Source organism: Phyllostomus hastatus, unplaced genomic scaffold (genome assembly GCF_019186645.2).
Source record: "Phyllostomus hastatus isolate PE091 unplaced genomic scaffold, TTU_PhHast_1.1 phas_contig_948, whole genome shotgun sequence".
Classification (NCBI taxonomy): Eukaryota; Metazoa; Chordata; class Mammalia; order Chiroptera; family Phyllostomidae; genus Phyllostomus; species Phyllostomus hastatus.
The window spans coordinates 3714265-3728053 of record NW_025333993.1 but is presented as its reverse complement, the minus strand read 5'-3'; the positions used below and the strand labels follow the sequence as shown (position 1 = coordinate 3728053).

Genomic DNA, 13789 nt, shown 5'->3' with positions numbered 1-13789 from the left:
CAGGAACCTGATGGTTCCAAATGATGTGGCAACAGCATAGGGAGACCCAGAGGTCACTTCTGCCTTAAAGAGAGAGACAGTGGGTGACCAGAATGTGGGCGGCCAGGTTAGCTACTCGCTGTGTGCCCTTGGGAAATGGCCCGACCTCTCTGAGCTTTTGCTTTCTCGTCAGCTCAGGGAGTGCTGCATGACGGCTTCACAGGATTGCGTTTCCGACTAATTAGTGGGATGCATGCGAAGGTCCTGGTGCACCAAGAGTCTGCACTCCGTGCAGCTCCTCCTTTCTTCCTCTCCGCTTCCGCCTTAAATGGAAGACACAGCTCGTTTGCAATAGCAGCACTGGGGGCCCACACGGATGAGGGAACCGCTCGTCGAGCAGAGTAAAGATTCTGCAGTCATCACACCCTTGGTCTCAACCCTGAGCAACAGAAGCTCCTGGAGAGTTTGTTGAGATCCAGCTGGTTGTGTCCTGTCCCAGAGTGTCTGGGGTCTGGTGGCGGGGGGGGCGGGGGGAGCCCAGGAGCTCGTGTTTCTATCAGGTTTCCAGCTGAGGCTGATATTGCTGGTCCAGGCAGCGCACTTTGACAACCGCTGCTCACGGGCCCGGGGCCAGTGCAGTCCACTGGGGGCTCTCTGCTGTTCCGCAGTCTCTAGAATGTACCCAGCTTGCATTGCTGAACCTGGGCGCCCATTGCTTATCCTCTGCCTGCCCACCCTCCCCCAGCCCTGGCAACCACCATTCTACTGTCAGACTGTATGACTTTGACTATTTTAGATTTCAGCCCTGGCTAGTGTGGCTCAGTGGATTGAGTGCCAGCCTGTGACGCAAAGGGTTGCTGGTTCGATTCCCAGTCAGAACACATGCTTGGGTTGCAGGGAGGTCCCCAGTAGGGGGTACGTGAGAGGAAACCACACATCGATGTTTCTCTCCACCTTTCTCTCTCTCTCCCTTCCCCACTAAAAAGATTTTGGATAGATTTCGTATGTAAGTGAAATTGTGCAGTATTTGTTTTTCTGTGACTGGCTAAGGGAGAGATGTCCCTTAGCACAATGTCCTCAAGGTTTATTTGTAGACTCACCTATGGCAGAATTTTCTTCTTTTATAAGGCTGAGTCTTATTCCACTGTATTGTTAAAATGAACCACAAACAGAAGCCAGACTTGGAAATTCCTTGGAGTAAGCAAAGCCAGATTAGTCACACAAACAAAGCTTACTTTAGCTTATTGTCCCGGAGAAGCAAGTACACACAGCAGTGCTCTTCCTGTTGATGCCTCTGAAAATCATAAACGAAACTTAAAGTGTTTCCCAGAAGTGAGGTGAAGTAACCACAAACCAATTCCCTTATGTTTAAGAAAGTTGTGGGAATAGAACCAACCGCCGGGAAGCGTACACGGTCCCTGCTTTCTCGCTGCCCGCGTCGCTTCGGAACAGCTGGTCCCCGAGCCTCACTCCGGCTGCGGCCCGAGTGCTCCTGGTCTGCAGGCCGTCTTCCCGCTGTGTGCACAGCACCCTCTTACTGATCACGGACGGCTTCCGGGGCTCCCTGGTCTCACGTCCGTTTTTCTCCGAGCCTCCGCCAGCGTGTGTGTACCACGTTTTCTGGATCCGCTCACCTGCCCATGGGCATGCAGGTTACTTCTGAGTCCCAGCCACTGTGAATAGCACTGCCCTGAACACAGAAGAACACTAGCACTTCGAGGTCTTGGTGTTCATTCTTCTGGACAAATACGCAGACGTGGGGTTGCTGGGTCACATGGGGGTTCTAATTCTTAATTTTCTGAGAAACTGCCACGCTGCTTTTCATAGTGGCCGCACCATTTCACCTTCCCACCAGCGCTGTACAAGGGTCCCTAATGTTCCGCATCCTCACCACTGCTTGTCTTTCATGGTTTTTTTTATAGTATGCATTGTAACAAATGTGACATCCCATTGTGGTTTGATTTGCATTTTCCTGATGATTCGTGGGGTTGAGCATCTTTTCCATGTACCCATGGACCATTGACATGCTTTCTCTGAAAAACTCTTTATCCAACTCCTTAGGCTATTTTTTAATTGGATTAAATTGGATTATTCATTTGGGGAGGTGTTTTTTTGTTTGTTTTTGTTTTTGTTTGCCATTGAGTTGTAGGGGTTACTTACATATTTTGAAAACTAATGCCCTATCAATTACATCATTTGCAAATATTTTTTCTCCCATTTTATAGGTTCCCTGTTGATCGTTTCTTTGCTCTGCAGGAGCTTTTCGGTTTGGTGTAGCCCCACTTCAGTGTATTTTTGCTTTTCTTGTCTGTGCTTTCGGGGAAATCATTTCCAAGACCCATATCATGACAGTTTTTCCCCTGTGTGTTTTTCCTGTGAGTTTGACATTTCATGTCTTATGTTTAAACCTTAGACAAGTTTTCAGTTGACTTTTGTGGATGGCCTGGGATAAGGATCCGATTTCATTCTTTTGCATGGAGGTGTATACTTTCTCCAGCGTTTGTTGGAGAGATTACCCTCTCCACCTGTGTCTCCTTGGCGCCATTTTTGAAAATCTGTTGGCTGGATATGCACGGATTCATTTCTGGACTCTCCATCCGGTACATGTCAGCCTGTCTTCTAGCGCCGTGCTTTTGTGTGTTAGTAAACTGAGCCTCGCCAGATGGTTTGAAGTCGGGACGTGGGATGCCTTGCGCTTGGTTCTTCTTCCTCAAGACCGATGTGGCTATTCAGGGATAAAAAGTTGGTACAAGAAATAAAATCCCAGTTTGGACAAGTCCCTGGCCTTCTAAGAAGTGAGGTTTGTTTTGTTCTCCTGGAGGTAAAACTATTACTTACTCCATCCGCTTGCTGGGATGACAACAGGAGAAAGTGAGCGTAGCCTTCCCAGCACCGTGCCTGCCTATGCACAGGCTCAGCCCGTAATGAGCAACTGTCTTTCTCGTGCACTGCCTGGCTTGTCTGATGCCACGTGTCGCCCCAGAGCACTGAGCTCACGTGTCCACTTGCCAAGCCCAGCCCTGGGGAAATGACCTTCTGGGCCCCTCCTGAAGTCACGTGTGCTGTTTCTTCTCAGGGAGCTCCTGCAGGAAGGAAAGGCTACGGTGCCCCGCCTGGCGGAAAGGCTCACCTCGGAGCTCATCTCGCACATCACTGTGAGTCAAGAGGCGGTTGCCACCTGCAGCCTGCCCAAGCCACTCTCGAGGTCATGGGTGGGCTGAGACACCGCACTGGTTTGCCCAGATAAGCAAACAAACAAGCACATTCTGAAAACCAGTTGCTCCTGGCCGGGGGCTCACGGGAAAGCTTCTGGAGCAGGGAAGGAACAGCTGCACAGCTCGAACCAAAACGTTGAGCCAATAATTTGGGAGAAGAGAAAAGGGAAATCATAATACCGGTCTAGCAATGTAAAAGGGAATGAACACCAAGTTAGCTAATTTTTCTCTTTTCCACACACTCTTGACACTTCACAGCACATAAAAAACATTTGCCCAGCCTGATGCTTGTAAGGAGGACGTGCTCGGTTTCACGGATTCTTAAAAAACGGGCAACCTCAGACATGTCATTAGAGACGGTACGAGTGTGGCTTAGTGCTCGTTGAGATGCGGAAGATTCGTAGGGCTTGCCTGGACCTTAGTGCGTGGGGTTGAACCACGTGGCGAGACCGAAGGTTAACCCTTAGAGCGGAGATGATCCCAGGGCCCGGGTTCCCGTCCACGCGAAAGTGCATGTCAGACAAAAGCAAAGAATACTTTCAGGCCAGCAAACACATTACTCAAAACGTACTCAGTTGGAAGGAGGCTGTGGTTCTGAAACTGCAGTGCGCACAAGAAGCACCTGGAAATTTCGTGAAAACTCATATTCCTGGCCCTGGCCAGGCAGGGCAGTTGATTGGAGTATCATCCTGTACACTGAAATGTGAGTTCGATTCCCGGTCACGGCACATACCTGGGTTGTGGGTTCAATCCCCAGTAGGGTCACTTACGGGAGGCAACTAATCGATGTTTCTCTCTCACACCAATGTTTCTCTCTCTCTTTCTAAAATCAATAAACATCCTTGGTGAGGAATTAGAAAAATAAATGAAATCTCCTATTCCTGGGCCCCACGTGCAGAGTGTCTGAGTTAGGAGGTGAAGGTGGGGCCCACGAATTTGCACTTGTAAGTCCCCGGGGGATCGATGGAGCCCACTCGGAGAAGTACCGATTTGAGTGGAATCCCCTCCGTTTTCAGAAGGAGGCTCGAAAAGACATATCCCTGTGTAATTGAAAAGCAAACACATTATTTCACAAAAAGAAGTTGCATTGCCATTAACTCTTGTGATACTTGGATCTTTAAAATTTATATCAAGGCTCCATTTAACTTCTTGGCGTCACCCACCTTGGTCACCACTTTATGTGTCCTTGAAAACCCCGGTGGACTCCCCCTGCCAGGCCGGCCGCAGTGCCCTCGGCACCGGCGCAGAGATGGGGGCCGCCGCTCCGCAGTTGTCTTCGCCTGCGGTGTTCGCCTGTGTGCGCCTCGGGCGCGGTGAGCAGGGTGCAAATTGGAACTCTGCCACTTACTGCTAGCTGAGCGATGACATCAGGCAATTTGCCTCTCTGAGCCTGAGGTCCCTGCCTCGTGAAAAGAGGCCGTGAAGGCACCTGCTTTGCGCTGTGTGAGGCCGACCTGAGACGTGGAGGACCTGGGACGGCGCGGGGCCCTCAGACAAGCCGCCCCCGTACCACTCCGGGTCCCTCCTTCTCCTCAGCTTAGTTCTCGTCACTTGGCGTCGTTGGCTGACCAGGAACACCTGGCCTGACACTAACACCCAAGACGGAGCGTCTACCAAAGCACCATTTATGCATGTATAGCCCCAAATGGTCACCCCAGGACACTGGGCCACAGAAAGCTTACATTGTATTCCAGTGTACTTGTCCTCAAACTACAAAACACTTGTCCAAATCCAACAAAACCCGAGAACCGTCCATCACCCGATTCCCCGCACTCCACCTGCACGGCGGAACCCCCGAACTGACACAGACGCTCCCTCCGCGGGCTCCCTCACGGGCTTTCGGCACAACGCGCTTCACGCAGGAACAGAAACTCTGCGCCCCCTGCAGTGCGTTCACGGGGGTCCCGCCCATCCACCCAGGAAGCCTGTCGGCTCGTTTCAGGCTGTGGAGTTTCATTGTTTGCCATTATTCTGTGCAGAAATCCCTCCCGTTGTTGGAAGAGCAAATCAGAGTGAGCCTCCAGACTGCGACGGAGGAGCTGCGCCAGTGCGGCGAGAACGTCCCCAGCAGTGACAAAGACGTGATGTTCTTTCTGATCGAGGTGAGGATTTCGGGGCCTCCACGTGGCCTCTCGGGCACCAGATCCCTGGAGCTGGCCCCAGCCCCCCAGGTGGCCCTCTGTGCGAGCCCGCCCACCCGTGCCCCGCTGGGCAGCCCTGTTCATCTGGGAGACGAGGTGATTGGTTGGGTGACCCGACCTGCCGGCCCCCAGCACCACACACACGGCTGCCCGGGGCCTTTCTCTTCAGTGTGCTTACAGCACAGATCCATGCCTTTCTTCCTTTTCAGAAAATCAGAATGTTTAATCAGGACATTGAAAAGTTAGCAGAAGGAGAAGATGTTGTGAAGGACGAAGAGTCTCGTTTAATCAACAAACTCAGGGAGGAGTTCAAAGACTGGGCGCATGTGCTGAAAGCCAGTATCCAGAACGGTGAGTCCGGGGGCAGGGCTCTCCCTGCAGGCAGTGTCTTACTCCCCACGGCCGGAAGCTACCTCCTGCGCGTGAAAAGCGAGCGGAAAGTTAGCACGTCCACAGGAGAGATCCGGGGCCCCTTCGACCTCCCTGACTGCTTCCCCTGTCAGCACGGAGCCTTGCCCTCGCCAGGTCAACAGAAAACCGTCCCACTTCCCCGACTTGCTCCTGGCATTTTTGTTCTGCGTTGGACAACTCCGCTGAGCCCGTATCTCCCTTCTTGTGACCCTCAATCCCAGACGCAGAGGTCAGGGCTCTGACGGGAACCCTCTGGTCCAGGTCCCATTCTGCTCCCGCCTGGATGGCAGTTCGATGCCTGTGTGTGCCTCTGTGTGTGTGTGCGTGAGTGCATGTGTGTGCAAGTGGGTTCACACTGTGTGCTTGTGCGTGTGTGCATGCGTGTGTGCGTGTGTTGCACCTTTGTTCATTTTGGCACTTGATAAAAACAGCGCTATTCATTTCCGTGGTGGAATTCCTCCAACCCTAGTCGGGCTGGATTCCCGAGAGGCCTGTGAGTGAACCAAGAGTACGTACCTTTCTATTTTGACTGAACTAACCAGATTTTTCTCTATCAACCATAAACACTAAGCTTCTCTCTCGGGGTCACGACTTTCAACTGAAACGCATGTTTTAAGAATAAGATTTTGTTTCTTAAAAGTCCCTGTCAGGCCATGTATTTTTTTTTTCATTATTAAAAGGAAAACTTCCACTTAGAAGCATTGCCTTTGGGTACCTACAGTAGGTAAGCGAGACGTAAGCAAATGTTTTTATCTTTAAAATATCTGGGGTTGGTTTCGTGTCACAGCAAACAATATCATTCACGAAGAGGTCTCAAAGTACGAAAAGCAGTACCGCGGCAAAGAACTTCTCGGGTTCATCAACTACAAGACGTTCCAGGCCATCGTGCAGCAGTACATCGACCAGCTGGTGGGCCCTGCGCTCGACATGCTGCAGAAGATCGTAGGTGAGCCTCTCTCCCCCGCGGGGCCCTCCACGCGCCTCCGGTGGGCCTCAGTGCCTCGGGGGGAGAGGCTGGAACGCAGCGATCCAACAGCCTGCGGGCCTTCGCTGCCCGCTCCGGGGAGGAGGGCGAGAGTGTGCGTGAGCTCCATCTGATCAGGCCCACCCCTCCGCGCAGCTGCGTGGGGGAGAGTCCGATGCCAACCCAGAGCAGAGGGCCCACTCCGTGAAAGGACAGGAAATCGATGGGACCTGCTCAGGGTGGGTGGTGGCAATGGGTTTTGGGGACTCCCTGGGACTGGGCACCACTCCCCCCTCTTCTTTTGGTCTGTGAATTTGGGGAGTAGGGCCTTAGAGTAGGGCCATGGACCGTGATTTCTCCTCCCTGTGTTTTTTAACCCATTTCATTCCTGCCGGCATGTCACTGATGTTTGGTTTTTCCTTCGGTCAGAAATTGTCCGGCAAGCTTTTGTTGACTTGGCCAGGAACCACTTTGACGAGTTTGCCAACCTGAACCAAACAGCCCAAGTAAGTGCCCGCGGTGCGCCCGCCAGCCGCCGGTCCTGATTGCCCCAGGTCTGGCCTCTGAGAGGGGGTGGGTGTGTGCGGTCGCTTGGAAACACAGGGCCGGGGTGACCACTGCAGGCGTGCTGAGCTGGGCCGCCCCAGTGGCACCTGCCTCGGCTTCCACCTGACCTCGCTCTCGCTCGTGGTCTCCCGCAGCAAGGCAGGACCCACCTGAACATGTGACTGCCTCTAGTGGCCCAGAGGGATTCTGGGTCTTTCCCCTACACATCGGAAGGATAGCATTGTGTGGGTTTCCACCTAGCGACTCTCCCAGAATCCCATTCTCAGTCCAGGGGAGCAAAGGGTCCCGGGGACAAGCCCTCCTCTGCCCAGGCCTGCGCACGGGTCAGAGTCTCATTCCACAGTCTCCTGTGGATGAGCGAGGAGAAGAATTTAGGCCATTTTCCCACAGCACAACCTAATTTCTTCTCTCACTTCTTTTGCCCATTGGTAAAAACTAAACCTTACTTCTGAGCTCTCCAGCTTTCCCAGAGGCTGTGTTTGGTTCCTGGGGTCACCTCACCATGGAGGGGGGACATGTCTGGTCCTTGGTTGCCATGTCTCCCTGCTGGAAGCTTCCAGAATGCAGGCCCTTCTTCCTGGGCCTCAGCAGTTGGTCCCCTGGGTCCCGAGCCTCGTCAGCACCAGGGGGCTTGTCACCTCTCATGTCACTCCTCTTGAAAGTGATACACAGGCCATTTCTGCTTTCAAGCCCCACACCTGCAAGGGGAAACACCACATACATTGTTGTTTGCCCCGTACACTGCAAAAAGAAGGAACTGCCCGTGTGAAACTCACTGGTTCGTGCTCTCCCTCTCTCTCTCTCTCTCTCTCTCTCTCTCTCTCTCTCAGATCAGTCTCTGCCTTCAAGGTACAAAAGTGTGTTTGAAACGCAAAAGCCAAAACGTGGCTTTTCTCCACTCTGTCATCCATTTGTTTCCTATATAATGCCTTTGACTATGGGGTTGACATAGGAGTCGCAAGATTCTGGGCAAAGATAGCAAGCTGTCACCCCACTGTGTTCTTGGCACACGAGGGTCAGGTCACTCCTGAAGGCTCGGGTCCAAGCCAACTAGAGAGACAAGAGTGATGGACATGAAAATGTCAGCTGAGCCACAGCTGAGGAGGCAGGAAGGTGGTGAGGGGAGTCGAACGGAGGTGAGGGTGGGGAGAGAGAATGGGCGGAGTCAGGTGGGAGGGCACAGGCAAGGGGAGGAGCGACAAAACGGGATGGGGGAGGACGGCGACAGAGGATGCAATAGGGACCTTCTGAAAGTCACCATTGACGTCTCAGGGCTCCTTTAACCTTAAATTATTTTTTAAAGATTTTATTTATTTATTTTTAGAGAAGGAAGGGAGGGAGAAAGAGAAAGAGAGAGAAACATCAATGTGCGGTTGCTGGGTATCATGGCCTGCAACCCAGGCATGTGCCCTGACTGGGAATCGAACCTGCGACACTTTGGTTCACAGCCCGAGTTCAATCCACTGAGCTACGCCAGCCAGGGCTGACCTTAAATTATTTTTAATCCCGCGTTCAACACCATAGTACCTCCTGAGTTGTCTAAACAACAGGGCAGGGGCGAAAATAAAACAAAATGCGACGTGCTTCTCTTTCTCTTGCAACCAGAACAAGATTGAAGACATAAAGACGAAGCAGTCGGCAACAGCCGAAGATATAATCCTCCTTCAGTTCAGGATGGAGAAGCTCGTCTATTGTCAAGACCAGATTTACAGCACGACTCTGCAGAAGAAGCGGAAAGAGGTCTTTAACCCACTCGCAAGTGCGTCCCAGACGCAGGAGCCTGCCGTCTCTGCAATCACTGAGATCTCAGTGCACCGGGACGCGTACTTCTACGTGAGTGTGGGCGCACCGCGGCCTTCGCCGGGGGTCCTGACTGACAGTTGCTTAACTGAGTGAAGGAGGAGGGAGGGGCCGTTGCTGGGTATTAAACCCTTTCCTCTCTGGTAAACTACTCACATAGCATCTGTAATTGTACAGAAACCCTGTGAAGACGCTTTTAATGAATGTGTCCCAAATCAGGTTCTGCAGAGGGCAGAACATGTACTCAAGAGTAATTCCAACCCCAAACTTCTTCATATTTTATGCTATGCATGAAGTACAAAATTACCGTTATCAGAATACAACAAAAATACAACCAGCCCCACTGGTCGACGCTTAGAAGGCATTCAGTTCTCAAAGTGCCGGAAACTCGGCAGCATCCCAGAATAGGAATGAAATCCCTTTCCCTAGATTTTGCGACCCAGTCGACCTCATGGTTTCTAAACACCCCCTGCCCCACACACAGACTACAGGATTGGGGCACACAGAAGGGAGGGTAGCTTTTAAACTGCAAAGAAGCCCAACTACTGAAGCTGTTTCTTTTCTTTTTTTTTTAAGAGCATTCTTTTTTCTTTTTTCTTTTTTTTTAGAATTTTTATTTATTGATTTATTTATTTTTCAGAGAGGGAAGGGAGGGAGGGAGAGAGAGAGAAAGAAACATCAATGTGCGGTTGCTGGGGGTCATGGCCTGCAACCCAGGCATGTGCCCTGACTGGGAATCGAACCTGCAACACTTTGATTCGCAGCCCGTGCTCAATCCACTGAGCTACGCCAGCCAGGGCTGAAGCCTTTTCTTAATCAGGATAAAGAGTGAAGTTACCCAGATGTGGAGTCCAGCTGCCAGGCAGGCTGGACACGCGTATGCAGGGAGAGCATGAGGCGAGGCATGAAGCAGGTGCCGGTCTGCTTCCAGAACCGAGCCAGGGACCGCAGGGCCAGGGCGTCTAATGGAGAGGGGGAGCGCGGTTGGGAGGGAGCTCCTGGGAGGGCTGGGAGGCCCACGGTGTGCTTTCAGTTTGCTAGCCTGCTGGGTGGGTTCTTAGTGCCAGAGAGAACACCTAGTTCATAATATTGGGCAGCCCAGACAGAAGCTTCTCGTGGTTTGATTCCGAACACTGGAGTGGGGTGGGTGGGACCACCAGGACTTCGCAAAATGATCACGCACCGTGCACGCATCCAGAACCCCAAGGTTTCTCTGCGCAGCCGCTGGCCTCGGGCCCAGACCCTTCCCGCTGACCCTTCTTATCCGCTCTTCCAGGAGACCAGCAAGCGCCTCGCCAACCAGATCCCATTCATAATCCAGTACTTTATACTCCAAGAGAACAGCGACCACCTGCAGAAGGCCATGATGCAGATCCTGCAGGAGAAAGAGCACTACTCCTGGCTGCTCCAGGAGCAGAGCGAGACAGCCCAGAAGAGGAGACGCCTTAAGGAGAAAATCTACCGGCTCACGCAGGCGCGGCGCACTCTCCATAAACTCATCTATTAAAGGGGGTAGATAGGTGGAAAAGCAACATTACTTCGGGATTTATCTTGTGTGTGTTTATTGTGAGGGGAGCTGGCCCAGGAACTGGCTTCTCCTTTGGGGCGAGCCTGCCTGCTCCTGTCCATCTGTCTTTGCTGTACGGCGCTCAACACTGGAGTCTAGGTCTGAAGTCCACGCGTGCTTGGAGCACACCCACGTCTGTGAACAGGTGTCTCTCCAGTCTTCGGGCCCCACAGCCTCCAGTCTCGGCTTTCTTAACTACTGCTGTCATTCTTCGGTCATTTGTCTCCCCCCACCCATCAGGTTAGGAGACCCGGAGGGCGGGGGGCAGGGGTAAAGGTCAGCATTATATTCTTCTGAATTTCCAGAACCTCGCATGGCACCTGGGACACAGTAGCCACTCCGTAAGGGATGTCTCAGTGAACAAACGAAAGGTGGAGCTTACCTGAGGCCATGGCTCAAATCAACCTTTGGTTGTCGGCTATGGTGTCCCTTAGCCAGTCACTTTCAGATGAATTAGGTCATGCCACCTGCTGTGGTGCTGCTCCCCACCCCCACGCCCCACCCCAGGGAGAAGCAGGTCTGAATGATCCTATTATTAATTTATATTGTTTCCCTGGTTGTGACAAGTTCCCATTGCTATGTTGTCTTTTTTTTTTACTTTTTTATTGAATTTATTTCCGTCACATTGGTTTTGTGTTACGTCTTAAAGGAAAATTAATCATAACAAACAGTGTTTAAAGAAAAAATAGAGAGCTTCACAGCAGTGGTCATCTCTAGGTTGCAGGATTAGGACTCATTTTATTTCCTTTTTCACGTGAAGTGATACCTACCAGATGGGCATTTTAAGAGGGCTAGGTAGGACCATTTCTAAAAACTACCTGACCCAGAGCATGCATTCGAAGAGGCCATCAATGTTTCCCTCCATCAAAGACCTCTTTTCTTCTTTACCTCCAGGTCAATAGAGTGGCCTCCACTCCTGCAACTCGGCAGCCAGCTCGTATGTTTAGCTCTTGGATTACTTTTTGAGTCCATTTTCTATATGGCGTTAGATAAGAGTCTGATTTCATCCTTTCGCATGTGGAGATTCCGTTTCCGCAGCCCCATGTGTAGAGAATACTGTCCTTTCCCTCCCTGGCCTTGGTGCTCTGGTCAACAAGAATTTGACCGTGTGTGCAAGGGTTTGCTCATGGCCTCTCCGTCCTGTTCCATTGGCCTGCCTGTCTGTCCCTATGCCAGCACCGCCATGTTGGTGACTGCAGTAAGTTTTGACATTAGGAAGGATGAGTCCTTCAGCTTTATTCCTCTTTTTCAGAGCCGTTTTGGCTATTCGGGGTCCTGTAAGACTGCGTATGAATTTTAGGGTGCGTTTTCTCTTTTTCCTCTCTGCAAAAATATGTTGGCATTTGATAGAAATTGCCTTAAATCCATAGATTGCTTGGGGTAGTATTTGCAGCCTCACAACATTAGGGCTTCCATTCTGTAAACACAGAATGTCTTTCCATTCATTTGTGTCTGTTTTAATTTCTTTAAGCATTGTTTTGTAGTTCTTACTGTACAAGTCTTTCACTTCTTTGGTTGAGTTACTTCCTAAGTATTTTATTCCTTTGGGTGCTATTATAAATGTAACTGTTTTCTTAATTTCCTTTTCAGATTATTCATTATCAGTCTACACAAATGCAGCTGATTTTTATGTGCTCATTTTATATCTTGCCACTTTGTTAAATTCATTTATTAGTTACAACAGTTTTTTTGTGTGGAATCTTTATGGCTTTCTACATATAAGGTCATCTCATCTGTGAACAGAGATCATTTTATTTCTTGATTTTGCTTAATTGCTTAGGCTAGAACTTCCAACACTGCGTTCAATGAAAATGGAAAAAGTGGGGATCTTTATCTTATAAAGTTATTCTGGTTTTAAAGAACTTTTGTTACTTGGAAGCTGAAGATGAAGAGAATTTAAGAGATAAAACATTGGTCTTAACTTAGGTATTCTTCACTCTTTTTTTTTTTAATTTGGCTTTTCCCCTTTATTTAATGAGTTGGGTCACACACACAGATAGTAGCATAACTAAACAGAAGAATCAATGCTCTTCAAATCGTCAATGCTGTTGTAAAAGTAGTCTGAGAAAAATAAAAGCCTGATCCTTAATATTTGCTCCATAAATGGTATATTCAATCTTTCCCTTAAAGGTGCAACATGTTTCACACATATGTATACACACACACATAGCTCCAACCGAAACTCCTCATTCACCAGCTCAGGGCTGATCCCAAAATCCAGGTCTGAGGTGTCCGGGGAGGACACTTGGGGCCGGTGTGTGCATTTCCAGGGGCTGCCCTCACAAAGTGCCACAAAGAGGGTGACCTGAAACCAAGGAAGCTACTTCTCTCCCAGGTCTGGAGGCCGGGAGTCAAAGGTCAAGAATGTCGGCAGGTCGGTTCCTTCTGGAGCTCGGAGGGAGACCCTGCCTCCGGCTCTCTCCTCACTGCTGGCGGCTCCAGCTCTTACTGGCTTTCCCTGGCTGGTGGCCGCACCACTCCGTCTTCACAGGACTTTCTCCGGGTCCCCCTCCAGCCCATCTCCCTTCCCCTCCTCTTTTGAAGATACTGGTCAGTGGGTTAAGAGCTCACCCTAAACCAGGATGGTCTCATCTCAAGATTCTTGATGACATCTGCAAAGACACCACTTCTAAATAGAGTCAAACTTGGGGTGGCGGGGGATGGGTGGCGGGGGGTGGGGTAGCGGGGGGTGGGGTTGAGGGGTGGGGGGCGGGGTTGGGATTTGAACGTATCCTTTAGGGAGACACAATTAGCCCAGCAGGTCCGAGCATGGAGCTGGGTGGATGGCCCATGTTTTCATTAGAACAAGCTAAGTATTGCAACGATCACTTTAAGATCTCTGGGACTTAATACGAGTGTGTTCCCCACTCACCTCAGGGCTTTTTAAGGTGGGTTGGCAGGGTTCTGACCTCCTCGGGCCCTTCAGGCACCAGCCTCCCTCCATCTAGTGGCCCCGCCATCGTGGGGGCCTTCCAGCCTCAACCAGACCCTCTGCATCAGGCAAGAAAGTGTAGAGGGCCCTGCTGGCGTAGCTCAGTGGATTGAGCACGGGCAGCGAACCAAAGTGTCACAGGTTCGATTCCCAGTCAGGGCACATGCCTGGGTTGCAGGCCACCGCCCCCAGCAACTGCACATTGATGTTTCT

General features: G+C 51.0%; 1 protein-coding gene across 5 annotated transcripts in view; it reads left to right on the top strand.

Annotated features, from left to right (window-relative positions):
• MX2 (MX dynamin like GTPase 2) overlaps positions 1-12733 on the top strand; it is a 31787-nt gene extending 19054 nt beyond the window's left edge. For all 5 annotated transcript variants that reach the window (XM_045852431.1, XM_045852430.1, XM_045852429.1 and 2 more), the window contains 7 exons: positions 3056-3134; positions 5174-5296; positions 5545-5686; positions 6534-6692; positions 7140-7216; positions 8883-9110; positions 10354-12733. In XM_045852431.1, the coding sequence (XP_045708387.1) occupies positions 3056-3134; positions 5174-5296; positions 5545-5686; positions 6534-6692; positions 7140-7216; positions 8883-9110; positions 10354-10584 (1039 nt within the window). In that variant the 3' untranslated portion in view covers positions 10585-12733. The remainder of the gene's footprint in view (positions 1-3055; positions 3135-5173; positions 5297-5544; positions 5687-6533; positions 6693-7139; positions 7217-8882; positions 9111-10353) is intronic.
• Positions 12734-13789: the final 1056 nt, after the last annotated feature.